Here is a 17,483-nt window from a genome sequence, read left to right as displayed (position 1 = left end):
AAATAAGACTTTGAAGTTAAAATCTCCTCTAGATTGTACCTATATTGTTTAAGTAGAGTTGTCCCCTTCCTGTTGCTATAAAGCTGCCAGTAAATGAGTATATTCTTCTTAAAAAGCAGATAATTTCTTCTTGTGTATTCTTTGGCTATCTAGCTGAAATTCCACATCCTTTTTTTTTTAAATTTATTTATTTTTGGCTGCTTTGGGTCTTTGTTGCTGCGCACGGGCTTTCTCTAGTTGCGGCGAGCGCGGGCTACCCTTCGTTGTGGTGCGCAGGCTTCTCATTGCGGTGGCTTCTCTTGTTGCGGAGCACAGGCTCTAGGCGCAAGGGCTTCAGTAGTTGTGGCACGCAGGCTCAGTAGTTGTGGCTCGCAGGCTTTAGAGCACAGGCTCAGTAGTTGTGGCGCACGGGCTTAGTTGCTCCGTGGCATGTGGGATCTTCTCGGTCCAGGGCTCGAACCCGTGTCCCCTGCACTGGCAGGCGGATTCTTAACCACTGCGCCACCAGGGCAGCCCCTCCACATCCTTTTAAAGTAGTACATTCTAAATCCTGTCCTGTATATATTTTAGCCGTGCACAAGAGGGTGCTGAATAAATCTGTCACTTGTTTGATAACTGGGCCAATAAACTGCCAGGTATCCCTATAATTACACATTTGTTTAATAGAAGTTATTTTCTAATTTATGTTCTCAGCTCTTCTGTTACCTTCAAACTCAGGGTCCCTGACCCGTTTTGTCTCTGCAAGCAAAGACAGTCTTTCTAACACATGACTCTTGTAAATGGGGACGACATTGAAGCCATTCCTAGTTTAGGCTCAGATCTGCAAAGCTGACACAAATTAATATCATGTCATTTTATTTTGTCCTTGGAGTTAACTTCACCAGGGTTCCCTGGCTTTGTCAGTAGCAGAGCCTGTCTTGCGAGTAGAACCCAGACCCACTGGCTGCTCTGCCCTTGTTTAGGCAGAACCCAAACATCCACAGGTTAAGGAAGTACGGAAACTTCAGGAGTGCCGCGCCACTGCGGACGCTTCAGCCTTGCTTCGGTAACTAGAAAGTTATCTCAGCATTTCAAACAGAGAAAAAGAACTAAGGGATGACCTAAAACATCTGAAACTTAAAAAGTCGTAAGTGCGAAATGGCTTTTCTTTGGAATTTTATTAAAAATTCCCTTCCGTAACATAAATCATACTGTGGAGAGTTACAATAGCTCTCAAGTCATAACCAACAAAGAGTGAGTCTTAAACCCGTGGTCTTTCTTGCCTGATACATGAAATTGTTTACTTCTGTGTTAGCCAGGAGACTAAGCAACACAACCTGAATAATGAGTCACAACAAAAGTGACTTTAAGGGTAACAGGCACGTAGATAAAGGAAAGAAGAACTTAAATTTAAATCAATTGTACAAACTGAAATTGTTGCCTAGGGCAGACAGAGCTCTGGTGATTATGCATTGAACCACGCGACTTCCTCGTTTTACTGACGGTTAAATTGAGGCCCAGACAAGTCTAGAGACTTGCAGATGGCTCAGTGTTAGGGAAAGGACTAGATTTAGTGGTAATATTAGACAACCAGAAGACTTCCGATCACCTCTGAACCGGTTAGGGAAAAGGATTTGAGGGGAATCACCCCCTGGTTAGTCACACTTCGTTCACCGGACACTTGGGGAGGAGGGAGCCAGGCCGCCAGGTGCCAGGCACTGAGCGAGGTATCCGATTTGCATGAGGGCCTAACGCTCAGACAAAAGGCCAGGGCAGAAGCTCTCCGTTACTGAGAACAGAGATGCCGTTATTCACTTTCTATGTCCTTCATGGTTCAGTTGCAAATAACACACATTTTATATTTTTTAGTTTGGTGGGGGTTTTTTGTTTTTTGAGGTTGTGAAAGATTTCTCTCTCTCTCTCTCTCTCTCTTTTTTTTTTTTTCCCAGTAAAAGGTCTTTAAAGCTACTGTAAGAAATTTCCCTTAGGGCTTCCCTGGTGGCGCAGTGGTTGAGAGTCCGCCTGCCGATGCAGGGGACACGGGTTTGTGCCCCGGTCCGGGAAGATCCCACATGCCGCAGAGCAGCTGGGCCCGTGAGCCATGGCCGCTGAGCCTGCGCGTCCGGAGCCTGTGCTCCGCAATGGGAGAGGCCACGACAGTGAGAGGCCCGCGTACAGCAAAAAAAAAAAAAAAAAGAAATTTCCCTTAAATTACCTAATTCAGAAAAGTATTCATCCTTTTATAGCACGTGTGTGTTCGCATATGCACGTGTGCGTTTGCATGCGTGTGTTTAAAACTGTTTTGTTTCAGAATAGGTTCATTTGGCTAAACTTCATCTCTTAACAGTAAGAGTTACCACCACGTGCATTAAAAGATGATTAAGATTATTCTTATGTCTCCCACTTTCAGTTTTCTCACTAATGCAAGGATTAGTAGTATCACCTATGATGTAAATAGCTTTTTTTTGAGGAGTTATTTTAAACCAAAATGTGTTTTTCTTAGGAATAATATTTTAAAGCATTTATAATCCTTGAGTCCTGGCCGGGTGATGGGGGAGAAGGCAAAGGGGACTTTATTTAGGACTTGAAATATTAGGGATAATCCACGCATTTAAATGTGTGAAATGTATTAAAATGTTTTTATTTAGATTTTATACAGTCTCAAGTGCACAAAGGACTTTGTAAATTACACTGATGAAACTTTCTTCAGTAGAAGCTGAAACTTAATAACAGGAGCACGTGCATATTTGTGTTATATTATTTGATTTTGGTGAGATGATGAATTCCTAATAAACAAAGGTATGTAATAATTTGAACCCCAAAGATCTAAGATTCCCTCTTAGGGAATGCAGTTAAATCAGGAAGCTTCAGTGAAAAGAACTTTCTAAATACTTTTTTATATTTGTATTGTAATACCAAGAGAAGAACAAATAGGGATGATTTTTCCTTTTTTCCTTTTTTGAAAAGAGAATATAGTCACTCACAGAAGTGCAAAGTTACCTTGTCCATATTTTAAATAGCGAAAATCAAAGCATATATAATGCAGAACTATTCTTATCATAAATCCCCGAGTCCACATTTATTAATGGCATTAAGAATTTTTTGGATTACAGATAGATAATATAATGCATGTACTGTTTATTACGTAATCTCCACACTTCTTTTGTTTTTCTATTTATTTACTTATTATTACTTTCTATTATAATTTTTTGGCTGCGTCGGGTCTTAGTTGCGGCATGTGGGATCTTTCATTGCGGTGCGTGGGCTCTTCGTTGTGGTGCGCGGGCTTCTCTCTAGCTGTGCTGCACAGACTCCATGGCGCCTGGGCTCTGTATCTGTGGTGCATGGGTTCCAGGGTGCGTGGGCCCTGTAGTTTGCGGCACACAGGCTCTAGTTGAGGCACGCGAGCTCAGTAGTTCTGGCACGCGGGCTTAGTTGCCCCGCGGCATGTGGGATCTTAGTTCCCGACTAGGGATCGAACCCGCGTCCCCTGCATTCATTGCAAGGCGGATTCTTTACCACTGGACCAGCAGGGAAGTCCCTCCACACTTCTTTTGCAGCAAAACATTTGAACAGTTTCACTAAGTAGGAGAAATAAAGACTATATAAGGAGCCTCAGCCGCTTGAGGTCAGGTTTTGCTGCCAGGTGGGTGTAGGGGTGAGCATACGAGCAGCGTGTGGGTCGGGTAAGGGGTTGCGGAGCTTAGCTGTGTCAGCCCCTGCTTTAATTGAGCTCTTAACGGCATACATATTTCATATGTAGCGATTGTATCGAACTAATTGTTACCTGATGACTTATACTATGTTGTTATGTTAGTGTGCCAAAATGTATTAACTCATTCCCGTAATAAGTGGGAAAATAAACTTCCAAATCTTGCTATTATAGGTAGCATCAAGTAAAATATCGTTTTGTTTGTGTCGTTTTATGTTCAGTAAATTCCTTAGAATATGCAGAAGTTCATGAAAAGCTTTATACTACTCGTACTCTCTAAACAGTTTGTGTGAACTTGCAAGGTCGCTAGAATGAGTATACCAGTTTCCCAACACCCTCAGAAATGGTGGGTTCGGTGTAAGCGTTTAGCTCTTAAAGGGGGAAAGGCTTGCTGCTTTCGATAATATGTTCATCTTAGGGTTACTTTAACCTTCGTTTATTTGACCATTAGTTAAACAGCAATATTAATTGAAGTAAATTTTTGTGTAGTTGAACCTTCATTGTCAGTTTGGATATGGAACGTGTTATTTTCTCTTTCACACAGAGCTCCTTTGCTCTGGGGTCCCAAAGTGATGAGCAGCAGCCCGCACAGCGTGGGGCCGCTGAGAGTCCCCATTCTAGCTTATTACAGAAGCATCTGTAAGACACTCTCCTGTGATCTTGGCTTATTTTTCGTCCTCATAGTTTCACTATTCATATACTCAGTGTTGTAGCTGTTGTGTAGGAGAGAATCAATAGGACCTGTGTGTCAGTGAGTAGTAGGCGTATTAAAAACGTTGGATCTCTTTGCCTTAGTAATTCTTCTGAGATCACTAAGAATGTAATTCAAGAGCGCATAAAGCTGTTTACACAACATTATTTATTTTTAAAATATTAAAACCTTATTTAAAAGGTGGAAATAACTCAAATATCCAACATTAGATTAGCGGTTTTAGTTAACTTTTTAGCATATAAATACTGGGAATTATTTTGACCGTTAAAATGTACTTACAGTTACGTAAGTGAAAAATAAGGATGCAGAGTTGTCTATATTATTTCAGCAGTGTTAAATATACAAAAAGTGATTGGAAGGCAATCTCTTCAAGCGTTAACTGTAGTTGTTTCTGAACGATGGAATTAATGATTATTGCCTCTTTCCTTCTTTGTTCCTTTTTCTAATTTTCAAGTTTTCTACAGTGAATTTTACTAATTCTAAAATCAAGGAAAGTCAATTAATGCAACATATAACACCAGTCAAAAAACACCTTTTTGGGGCTTCCCTGGTGGCGCAGTGGTTGAGAGTCCGCCTGCCGATGCAGGGGACACGGGTTCGTGCCCCGGTCCGGGAAGATCCCACAAGCCGCAGAGCAGCTGGGCCCGTGAGCCATGGCCGCTGAGCCTGCGCGTCCGGAGCCTGTGCTCCGCAACGGGAGAGGCCACAGCAGTGAGAGGCCCGCGTACCGCAAACCAAAACCAAAACAAAAAAACACCTTTCTGAAATGTTCTGAATTTCATTTAAGGTATTTAACGTTATGTAAGTATTCAATGTGCACATTACTGAAAGGGTAGCGGTTCTGTAAGTCTTACTCATGCAGAAACAGAGTGACTGCTTTTTATCACATTTGTCCAAGAGACTCTACCGTGTATACTTCAGTGTAACAGGATTGGTAATATTCGTTTGAATTTTACTTTTTAAAGTAGTTTAAATATATAGCCTCATTTGGGTTGTACAGACAACTCAATAAGTAAATATTGATGTTATTTAAAGATTAAGCCCAAATTCCCTTTGGCCTATATATGTTGTCCATCATAAAACCAAAAATATTATGTTTTTCATTAAAATGGATGAAATAATGCAAAGTACCTGTACAGGCTTGACCAAATAATCTCTTCATTACCCCAGAATGAATTTTTTGGAAGCTTTTTCTTTTCCCTTCTCTTAAAAATCATCTTTAGGTGCTATAAACACTGTACGAATGTTCCAGGTCCAGAAGAAGGCAGACTCATCTGCCGCTGCTCCTTCGCAGTCACCAGGAGATTGCAGCCAGGCCTCCCCACCCCCCCTTCCCCCCGTGCCCACCACAAGCACATGCCCGTGTACGCGCTCGCCACCATGTGCTTTAAGGCAGCAGTTCTCAAGTGCGGTCCGTGGACCACTGGGGATCCCAGAAACCCTTTAAAAGGAGTCTTCATGTTCAGCACTCTTGAGGGTGTCACTTAAGATGTTCTTTCCCTTCATTAAGCTGACACTCGCACCGATAGAACAGAACAGCAGGGCTGCAGTTGCCAGCCAGTGCCTGAGCGCAGATGGGGTATCAGCCCCAAACACACTACTAGTTGGTGTATTCATCACCGCTCTACATCTGCAGTTTAAGACACACACACCAGGTTCACTGAAGAGATCCTTGATTAAGCAGTAAAAGTTGTTTTAGATCAGTTTCAGCAGCTCTGTACTACGCCGTATGCTGGCTTGGGCGGCACCCTGAAAACGCTCCTGCAGCAGGACTGTGGTCTCCAGGGAAAATACTTTTGTGACTGGTTGTGACGTGAGCTGAACTAACTGTATTTTTCGTGGAACACCATTTCTACTTGAAAGAAACAATCAACTTACTCAGACTTGGGCATTTGACAGGCATTGTTTTAGAAAATGAATGAACTTTAGCCTGCCAGTTCAAGGAAAGTAACAGTATTTGTTGCCATTGATAAAATTTGAGCTTTCAAGTGAAAATCAGAATTTAGGAAAACTTGTATCTGCCCACCACTGTGAGGTTGTCAACTTCCCAAGCCTTAAGGCTTCTTATGAGATCATTATGATGTTAATGAATATGATTTTCTTAATATTATGTCATGAAACATGCCGACATTTGGAAGAGCTGTATACTTAATTGCCCACCATGTTCCATGTGATCAGCGCTTGGTGTTACAAAATTGTGGGTGGGTGAAAGACCCATTCAAAGTACAAGATAGACCAGTGAATTTTAGTGTCTGTAACAAAAGTGCAGAAAGTTCATCCGTAGGCTTTCCATTCCACAGGGACGTCACTTTCAAGAAACTACCGTTTGTCAAATTCTGGTGTAGAAACAAAAATATCTACAGTTACAAAGGTTATCAAAATGCTCCCTTTTCCAATCAGCATTCTTTGTGAGGCCAGATCTTCATATTGCTACAGCGGAAACGACCTGTAGTAGCAGTTCAGATGCAGAAGCAGAAGTGTCTCACTGGCTTTTATGAAGCTACACTAAAATATGTTAATGTGAATGGGTTTATTATTGATATTTTTAAATGAATTAATAAATATTTGTTACAGTGTCTCAGTTTTACTTTCTAACGTGGTAAGTACTGGTAACCATAACCCACTTAAACAACGTCTTTTCGGGATCCTGAAGAATTTTCAGACGTATGAAGGGATCCAGAGACTAAAATCTTGAGAACTGCCGCTTTAAGGCCTCGTGACTCAAACTGTGGTCCCAGAAATCACCTGAATTGCAGGAATTACGTGCCCGCCCCTGTCCCCTCAGATGCCCCCTCAGAACCTGCAGTCAGACAAGGTCTTCAGGGAATTCTCTTCTGTGTGAAAGAAGCACTGCCTTCTGGAGCTCGGGCAGGACAAGTGCTGCGCTGGTAGAAACCCAGCAGGACAGGGAGGGCCCTGGGAGACTCCAGGACACAGCCCTGCCGGTCCTTTGTTCGAGTATTTCCTCTTAGGAATGTGTGCTCATGCACTTTAGATGTTGGAAATTGCCTGAGGTCTGATAGAAGTCTGGGCTCAGAGAGGGTAGACTGATCACTCAGGTAGGGAAGAGAGGTGAAGCCTGCAGCATTATTCAGGGTTCAGGAGCAAAAAGGCGTGTCCGTCTAGGCGCTTGCCTGTTAGGTGTTCTCACCTCATCCCTGCTTCGCTTTTGATATAAACGTGATTGAAAAATGTAGACAGAAATAACCCCACCTGACTTGTAGTTGTGTGTGTATCGCAAAAGCAGTTTCCACCTTTTAATTACATCTTCCCTTTGGATATACAGATATATCGGAACACGCACATGTGATCCTGTCCGAATGGATGAGTGCTTGGGGTATGGCTTCTGTAAGGACTCTGTGAGCCTCGCCAGGCTGCAGCACTGTGACAGAGGCAGGCACCTTATGTGTCTTTAGTGGGGTTAGCTGCTCAGTCTGAAATTGGTGACTAAACAAAGTATGTTTGGATTTGGATTAAGTGTACAACCAGACAGTTTAATATAAACTGTTGTAGCAAAGTCTTCCATCTCTAAGCCCTAATAACTATTTATTTTCTTCTTGTTTTCAGGGTGAATCTGTAAAATATTTCCTGGATAACTTGGATAAACTTGGAGAACCAGTAAGTTTTCAGACTGAATGTTTGTGTTTATTGCCATTTGAAGGCAGTAGTTAGGATAAGGAAACTTAGAAAAATGATGTATTAAGCGGTATCCTTTTTCCTAGTGGCAGTATGCCGACTGTTCCTGCTTCATGTTTTCTCCCTCTCTTGTCCTGACCTCTGCCAGTTCCTTGAGGAATGCCCTGTCCACTATTTTGTGAAAGTAAAACTCTTTATGGAAAGAAGTTTATGCTTGAAAATGAGGTGGCACATTAACTAGCCTACGTCAGTGTCTTTTGCTTTTCTGTAAGTGGAAACCGAAAGAACGCGGTGGGCTGATTGATTTCAGAACTTTTCAGCAAACGTTATTTTCCAGTCCAGGACCCCCCGTGTGTTGGGGTGGAGTGTAGGAGGCTGGATTCTCAAGGCCGTGATGTGGGAGGAGTCGCCCTTGCAAAGGAGCTGGACCATCAGACTGTCCTGTAGTGCGTCCTTGAGGCCGTGGCCGACTGGCGAGGGCTGGTGCTGGCCGCTCTCTGTGTTGGACTTGTGCAGAGATTCACTGGAAGGAAGCTTTGTGCTGCTTAGAAAATGCTCGAAAACCATTGCCCTAGCGTCAGTGGTGACCCATTCAATTGAGTATAGCTTCGTATGCCGCCTCTTAAACCAGATTTCTGTTGTAAAGTTTAATGTGGTTTTATGGGTTCTTCGAGATGTTTAACTTTAAAAATAAAACAGAAGGAAAGCACAAAATGAAACCTATTGCAAGTAGGAAAGTACCATATGTGTGTCTAGAACGCTAAGTTTTGCATTTTCCCTTATTTTTTTGTATTTTGCTAAATTGCACTTGTCTGCCGTTCAGTCAGTATGTGTTTCTCCCACCTGTTTCGTAGACACAGGTGCTCTAGAAGTTAGGGTCTCTGTATTTGTCTGTTTTTGTTCACTCAATCCACATCAGTGAGACTTTGTATTAAGACTTGTTTCATTGTCACTTTTCCGTGTGGTCAGATTGCAATAAGCCTTAAAAAAAAGTTCCGTATAAGCCAAATGGAGAGAAGCTTTAGTAGGTAAACTAATTCTTTAAGAGTTATTTCACGTTTTCTGATCCCAGTAGTGCGCATTCGCCCCGTTCTTCTCAGTCTGCCTTTTCGGACAGGCCTTCCTTGAGCAGCCAGCCATTCGAGGTGGGTCCCCTCCGCTGTCTTCAGCGTCAGCACTGGCTCTTCTCAGGCTCGATTGTTCTTGTTACAGTTGGTCTCTTCACTTACAGGTTTTGCTGGTCTTTCCCCCACCTCTTTCCCTGAGGGCAAGGACCTCGGGTCTTGGTTGTGAAGGGCTGAGTCCTTGCTGCCCGGTGACAGTGCCTGGTGCCTCGTAGGCGCTCAACAAATAGCGTCGGAGCGAGTGACTCAGAGCCAGCCCCCGTCAGTTTGTACTGGCTGCTTAGAGGCTTACGCTGAGAACAGTTTTGAGGCCACATCTGGAATAAAAACAAAAAAGTGTTTTTGTGATCAGTAGGTAGTTGTAAAGGCGAGGAGAATAAATGTGGGTGTGCTGCAGACTGGCCGCCCACTCTGTGCACATCAGACAGGTCACGAGATTGCGTTTGCTTCGCCATCTCTGACTGAAGTTCTAGGACCGTTGAATCCCCGCTGTGTGCCAAGCCCCATGGCCCTCTGGGAGATGGAACCACAGGGGTCAAGGACAGGGCTCTGCAGCCAGACCACCAGAGTTCCAATCCCAGTTCCATCGCAGACTGGCTGTGTGACCTTAGGCATCTCTAGACGTTAGTTTCTTCATCCACATCATAGGCATAGTAAGAGAACCATCCCCGTCGGGCTCGGGGGCGATTACGTGAAATAAACCCCATGTCTCAAAAGTCTGCTCAGGCTGCCATAACGAAATACCACATGCTGGGTGGCTTAAATAACAGACCTTTATTTCTTGTAGTTTTTGAAGCTAGAAGTCCAAGGTCAAGTTGCTAGCATGGTCGGTTTCTCGTGAGGACTCTTCCTGACTTGTAGGCTGTGGCCTTCTCGCTGTGCCTTGACGTGCCCTTTGGTCAGCACACACACGTGCAAGAAGTGTATGGCCTCTTCTTTTTAAGGCCACCAACACTTACCTGATTAGGACACCACCCATATGACTTCATTTAACCTTGGTCGCCTCCTAAAAGCCCTGTCCCCAAAGACAGTCACACTGAGGGTTAGGGCTTCAGCACATGAACGCAGGCGGGGTGTGCGGGGACGGTGCCGGAACGCAGTTCAATCCGTGCCGCCCCGCGAGGTGTTCAGGTTGGTGCCTTGCAGTTGTAATATCTGCTCGTCATTAGCTGTTTGGTTCTTTGACCTCCATGTTTAAGGAACTCATTCTAGTCAGAGACAAAACTAACATACATAAAACAAGCAGAGGACGATTAAATGAGACTGATGGTGAAGATGGTGTTAGTGCATGGATGGAGAAGCTGGAGCTAGCCCTTGAGAGGACGTGAGCCTGGGCGGCTGGGGGGACGAGGGGACGCGCACAGCGGGCCATGCCTGGGGTCAGGAGGCACATCTGTCTGACAGAAGTGCTTGGCTCTAACGTACAAGAACAGATTTCAGGAAGGCAGTCACCAGGGTCTGGATGCGCCGTTCGTTGCACAGTCACGCATCACGCTGACGACATGCGGCGGTCTCAGGATGTGAGGCTCGTGCAGCTCTCCACGCTGGGCTCTGGGGAGCCTGACGAGGTGGGGCAGAGTCTGCCGGTTCCGGAAAACAAGGAATAAGGAGGGTCATGGAAGCCGAGTCAGCGAGGTCTGGTCTGCTGCAGGGAGGGGCCTCACCGCCAGCTCTGAGGGCATGGTGCAGGAGGGGTGGTCTCTGGGGGCTTAGAGGTGGACCCAGGAGGTGCGGAGGACCAAGGGGCAAGATGGTAATCCAGGCTGAGATGTTAAAAAACGGGGGCAGTGAAAATAAAGAGGGGAAAGAAAAGGTGAGGAAGGTTCAGAGAAGGAGCAGTGGGATTTGATATAAAGTAGGAGGTGATGGAGAAGGTCCACCGTGAGGGGCAGGCTTGGGGTGCGGGCGGGGCAGGACGTGGGCAGGAGAGCGTCCTGGTGGACGGGGCTGGGGACGAAGACGGTGAGTGTTGGGACTGAAGAGGCTGCATCCGTGGAGGGCTGTCAGGTGCGCACAGGTAGGGGGGCCGTTGCTGCCTTGGTTTCCCTCTCTTGGCAGCAGTGGTGACAGTGGGAACCGCTGGACAGTAACACACGGGCTGTGTGCCGAACCCGGTTCCTAAGCGCTTCACCCACTTGCCGTGTTTAGTCCTCACAGCACCCCGTGGGTGCTGTTGTCTGTGTTTTTCACAGGTGAGAAAACTGAGACGCAGAGAGGTTAAGTGATGACTTGTCGCAGGTCACCCAGGTGGTCTGTGGGCAGCTGGCTGTAGCATCCACAGTCCTAATCCCTGTGGCTCTGCCAGACCCTTGAGCACTTGATTACCTCGTCCTGTGTTTGCGCTCTATGTGAATTAGCCCTGAGCGCCTAACTAAGGCAATAATAAAGGACTTTTTATTTTTATGAAATTAGAAAATTAAAAATTGCCCCTCGGGGCTGGCCTGTTTCTGAGGCGGCTGGCACGCACGAGTGCCGTGAACCGGCCGCACCTTTCTGGAGAGCAGGTGGACATTAGGTCCCAGTCATGAAAATCTTCACAAGCCTTGACTGCATCACCATCTTATTCCTGGTTATTCAGTTTCAGGAAATAGCCCAAAAGGGGGGGAAAGAAGGATGTGCATGACAATTTTAATTGCAGCATTTATATTAAGCAAAAAATTGGAACCAACCTAAATGACCACTAGTAGGGGAATATTTATGTAAATGATAGCACACTGATCCATTTGATGTATGTTATGCTCTTTTAAAATGAAATACAACCGTGTCAGCATGTGAAACAGTTCATGATTAAGTGTCAGCCGAAAGCCGGGGCCGGGCAGAGAATCGGGGTGGTGCTGCTTACAGACGAGGCAGGTGCGCGTGCGTCTGCGGGAGCTGGGGTACACGTGCGAGCCCCAGCGTGTCTCATTAGAGCCCTGTGGGCACTTTATACATCGCTGTGGGTTGCAGACAACTGAGAACTGCTGGGTTTTTTCTGTTTTTTTTTTTTTTTTTTTTTTTTTGATTCTTAGCTACACTATTTTAAGGAGATAAGTATTCACACTGTAATGAAATTTCAAAATCATAGTATTTGGAAAGGTATAAAATGCAGCACTGTGAGTAACAGTTGGCATTGTTTTAAAACCTTGCCTTGATTTAAAAAAATTGTGACCTTGGTGATGAGCATTTAAAGCCTTCCTGTTCAGTATTGTCCAAAAGCTCCATCAAAGTTCTGGAAAAATACTAAGCTGAGAAGAAAGAACCAGTTTCACCGCCCAGGGGCACTCACTGTCGGCCACAGCCAGGGGCTCGGGAGGCCAGCAGCTTCCGTCCGTACGTCCATCCATCTGTCCAGGGTCTTGGTGTAGACCCTCCCTCCGAGGCACCGCTGTGTCCGGGCACGGGTGCCGGCAGAGGAGAAAAGCTGGGGCCCTGCCACGGAGACGGCCCCCCGCCAACAGCTGGGAAGCCCCGCAGAGTGAGCTCGGTCAAGGGTGCAGAGCAGAGGCCGCGTTGCAGCAGTGAGAACATAGGCGACCCGGGTAGAGCTGTCGGTCCTGCAGGCAGGGGCGCAGAGCAGGGGCCGCAGGGGGCGGAGAACCTTGACTTGGGGCCCCGCCGCTGTTGACGGAGGGGCGAGGAGCCGTGACCGTGGCCGTGGACACGCAGCGGCAGGCGGCTGCTGGCACGGTGGGCGTCACGCGTGGACGGACACTCGGGTCGTCCGGCAGGCTGAAAAAATCATAGGCGCCTTCATTTGCGGCGAATTTCGAACCAGTGCGGACGCTAACATTGCAGCGTATCTTGCTGTTTTATGATGAGAATCAGAATAGCGTTGATGCTTTAATGTTACCAGGGGATTGTCATTTAAAAGATACTTTTGTTTACGTATCCATTCGCTAGCCCAGTTAGTAGTACATTAAATATTCTCATTACTCCTGGATTACTGAGTAGGAAACGATTTTTTTTCTTTTCCAGGATTACATTCCATCACAGCAAGACATTCTGCTAGCCAGAAGACCCACCAAAGGCATTCACGAGTACGACTTTGAAATTAAAAATGTCCCTTTCAAAATGGTTGATGTAGGTGGTCAGAGATCAGAAAGAAAACGTTGGTTTGAATGCTTCGACAGCGTGACATCAATACTTTTCCTTGTTTCCTCAAGTGAGTTTGACCAGGTGCTTATGGAAGATCGTCTGACCAATCGCCTGACAGAGTCTCTGAACATTTTTGAAACCATCGTCAATAACCGGGTTTTCAGCAACGTCTCCATAATTCTCTTCTTGAACAAGACAGATTTGCTTGAGGAGAAAGTGCAAATTGTGAGCATCAAAGACTATTTCTTAGAATTCGAAGGGGATCCCCACTGCTTAAGAGACGTCCAAAAATTCCTGGTGGAGTGTTTCCGGAACAAGCGGCGAGACCAGCAGCAGAAGCCCCTGTACCACCACTTCACCACAGCCATCAACACGGAGAACATCCGCCTCGTCTTCCGTGACGTGAAGGACACCATCCTTCACGACAACCTCAAGCAGCTCATGCTCCAGTGACGTACAGAAGACTCGCTGTCTTCGTACCTTTTTGTCTTTTTGATTGTTTTCGGTTTGTTTTGTTTCTTTAAAATAGAAGTTTACAACAGGAATTAGAAAAATCTTGATTCTGTGTTTAACTTCTTGGAAATCTTAGTCGTTCTTCTGCGGCCTTTGGTTGTGGCTGAGAGCCGCTGAGTAACACGGGGCCAATATCTGCTGAGGCTTGGCTTTGATCTCTTTCACTCCGGCTTCCATTGGAGTGGAGTCATTTCCTGCCAGACCTCAGACAAGGCATCCCTCAGGCTTTAAATTCTTCCACTTTTCAAACTGAATTCTCCTGTAGTGCCAAGTATAGAAGGTGTCCTTAATATTTGTAGGCCTGAGGTTGAGAATGTTCAGTTCTAGAACGAGTAAGATACCTTTTGTTCGCCCTGCAGGTAGCAGCCACACTTGTGCCCAGCTTTATGGTGACCTGTTTTGAAAGGGCCACTGGAAAGTGTGTGATCTAAGGATGGCGTTCTGTAGCTTCACCCAGATTCAGCCTTCACCGTTTTCTGATTGCTTATATACACAGCAGTTGTTTTGTTTTTTAAATTTTTGTGGTTTCTGAAGGCAATATTCTGGTGTGTTTAAAGTTTACATGAGGATCTCTGGTCTGATGGTAATGAACGCTCACAAATGGTCCAGGGGAGCACAAGGCAGGCGCATGCCATCCGTAGTGTTTTGATTAAAAGTCATGAGTGAAATGTTATTTGCCCTTTTCATATTTAAATATCATGTAATCAGTGTGCTATACGGGAAACCTTCTGGCCATAGCAGCAGCTAAAAACGTGCGAGAACCTGATAACAGAACGTCCTAAATAAATACACCCTTGCCCAAGAATATTATGTGTTTTACTCTCAGACTTTGAAATCCTGTCTCAGCTGATGTGGGTCCTTACGGTGGGATCACTGCTGCACCATCACAAACCTTGTTCTTTCGCTCTCCTGTCTGTTCCCATCAACTCCAGACGGTGGCATTTATGGGATGTTTTTTGTTTTTTGGAGCTTGCCAAGGGCAGTATTTTCCTGTCACACTATTCACTTCTATTTGAGATTCTTATTCATTCTTGGTGTGTCTCTGAAAGAGTATGTGTGTGTTTGCAACATCATTGTTTACGAAATTCCAGCTTTCTTGAGGTACATTTTGAAGGTTTCAAGGATACTTTCAAGAATAAGTAGTAATTTTTTTAGTTCATACTGAAAGGTGATTACATTTGACCTCCTCCACCACTTACCAAATTAAAACGTACCCATGAAGTAGCTTTGCAATTACAGATACATTCATAGTGAACTCATCAGAGTGGCTGGTTTGCAGTACTAAAAATACTGCCCTGTAGGTTATGCGTAGTGTCAGAATTGGATTAGAGAAACAGATGTACGAGACTGGTGACAGTTTGGAAAGTCTGATGGCTTTTCTTCCTTTCCTGAAAATTGTGATTAAGACCGTGATATCTTTCACTTTACTGTATAGCTGACTGTGTTCTCAGGTATTTTATTGGCTAGAAAGTCCTTGAAAGATTGGTCAACATTCTGGATCACCCAGCCTTTCTAAGACAGTGGCTCTGGGTCTGTCTTGCTGTCTAGTAAGAATAGGGCTTTGCAGTGAACTGACCAGGGATTGTTCTCAATGTACCTGACTTTTCTTGCATTTGAAACTCCACCATCATTACCCCCATAACTGCCAGTGTTTTCGTGTCTTGGTCGACACCTGAGCTATTGACATGTAGCCCTACATCCTGATGCAGGCGTCCATAGTACAGCAGAGTTCACGCACATCAGAATAGTTCTGTATCTATAGTGCTTCTTACCAAAAAGAGTGCATTGTTTAATCCACAGAGTTAGAACCATTTCAGGGCCGAGGAGTATCTGAGTATATGCACAGTAACGTGGAGACTTTGGGTGGAAGGTCTGTGTGTAAATTTAGCAAATGGTCCTATCGAATGGCCAAAGCATCATTTCACTCCAGTGTATGTATAAAGAGGAAGGTTACTCTCAGTTAAGTTATATTTCAGATCTGAAATATATGAACCATAAATACTGCCTGACAAGCACCATTTTGACCACCACAGAGAAATGTTAAAACACCAAATAGGTAGGATATTACTTTGGGCATTTGAGATTTCCTTTCCTGACGTGTGTGAAGTCTCAAAGTCAGCTTTCTTTTAAAATAAAACCTAGCCTATATTTTGAGGCAGTAAATTACTTACATTTAATGGCAGGCTGGTTTAGACACTCAGTGGAACTTTAAGTTCCAATCTGAAGGCTTTAGTCCACATGTTTTATATACTGTACTTTTAAACCGTTTGAAGGAGTCCTATACCTACAGCATGAAAACCAGACCCTTTTGAAACACCACTGTGTGAAGAGGGAGATGAGATTCAGTGACAAAGCTGAAAGGGAGCTCATAGTTTTGCCCTATGCCAGTGTCCCCCCAGTCTCTAAATATGTAAGTTGGCTTTAAAGCTGTTCAGTGTGTTTGATTTTCTAAGTCTTCATGGTTATGATTTGGAATAAAATGTGCCCAATTCTCTATTACATTCTCCTCTTAAGTCTGAGTGTCTTCTTGCTTATTAATTCTTAAGAAATGTCACACAAGTGTCTTCACTGATCTTGAAGAAATTTATAGTATACAGAGTTGCCTTATAAATCAAAGAACAGCACAGAGTTTTGCCTTGATTATCTTATAGGGAAGAGGTATTGTCAGACGTTTTTCTGAAGATCCAAATAATGTAATGCCTCTGTCAGATATTTTTAATAACCCGTATCATTGCTTGCTGCCAAATATATTGCATTGAAATCTTCTCAATTGTATTGTCTGGAAAGGGCATTTGACAGCTAGATCACAGCAGCGACCAAAGAAGGCATCGTGGAGTGAACATGGTTCGGCTGTTTGGTTTGGTTTGAAGCTGCACTGGCGTGTATTTTACATGGTGAAGGTCCTCTGGTTAAACTCCCAAGGGAGGTCGTCGAGCGAGGTCCTTGTTCATTTGTTGGCAGTGGTCAGTATAAAGTAGAAGAAAGGAAGATTCCCTTAATACCAGAAGTGATTAGAAGTGTTGGTTCAGACTCACAAAAATCATATGCCCCAGAATTGTTTGTAAGCGGGAATGAGTAAATCTGAACTTCCAGTGTATACCCCAATACTCGTATTTATGCTTTTGGTAAAATGTATTTTCAGCATTAGTACACATGTCCGGTGTTATGCCTTATTTATGTGAAGAATAAAGTCACCAAGCTATGTTCTGTTACGTTCTGAAACTCAAATCACTATTTGAGAAACCCTCAAATTGGTGCTTTCATTATATAATGATACATTTAGACAAAACCCCAAACCAAGCCATTTGAAACAAGATTCTCTTCATTGCAATTTGTAGCAATGTTATTTCTGTATATGTAATGAGAAGGCTAAATACCAGTGTTAACTCTTAATTTCTTGTTTGAATCCATGAAATCGTGCCTGTAAAGCTCAGTCAAACATTTGTAATAAACTCCCTAATAAATCTAGAGACAGTCACTCTGTTACCTTTTCATTTCTTTTAGTTTTAATTGAGGGATCGAGAATAAATTTTGCATGTCTTTTTTCAGTTGGAAATCTGACTTTATCTCTCTTTCCCATCATTTCAGTACATAAAGTTACATTAATTACAGATGATCTGTCCATGTGTTTGTGCTGCTGGACAAAAAGTACTGTTTTTTTTTTTTCTTTTTTTTAGTGATAGGACACAGGTTGGCTCTTCAGTGTAGTAAACATGAGGAAGGGAGGGAC

The 17,483-nt window shown here is 44.2% G+C and overlaps 1 protein-coding gene across 1 annotated transcript in view; it reads left to right on the top strand.

The window, feature by feature from the left end:
* GNA13 (G protein subunit alpha 13) overlaps nt 1–17,231 on the top strand; it is a 39,820-nt gene extending 22,589 nt beyond the window's left edge. Inside the window, exons 3-4 of the mRNA XM_067716058.1 lie at nt 7,971–8,021; nt 13,121–17,231. Coding sequence (XP_067572159.1) covers nt 7,971–8,021; nt 13,121–13,693 — 624 coding nt within the window. The 3' untranslated portion in view covers nt 13,694–17,231. The remainder of the gene's footprint in view (nt 1–7,970; nt 8,022–13,120) is intronic.
* Nucleotides 17,232–17,483: the final 252 nt, after the last annotated feature.

This window comes from Pseudorca crassidens, chromosome 19 (genome assembly GCF_039906515.1).
Source record: "Pseudorca crassidens isolate mPseCra1 chromosome 19, mPseCra1.hap1, whole genome shotgun sequence".
NCBI classification, from domain to species: Eukaryota; Metazoa; Chordata; class Mammalia; order Artiodactyla; family Delphinidae; genus Pseudorca; species Pseudorca crassidens.
This window is presented reverse-complemented; position numbering and strand designations above follow the sequence as displayed.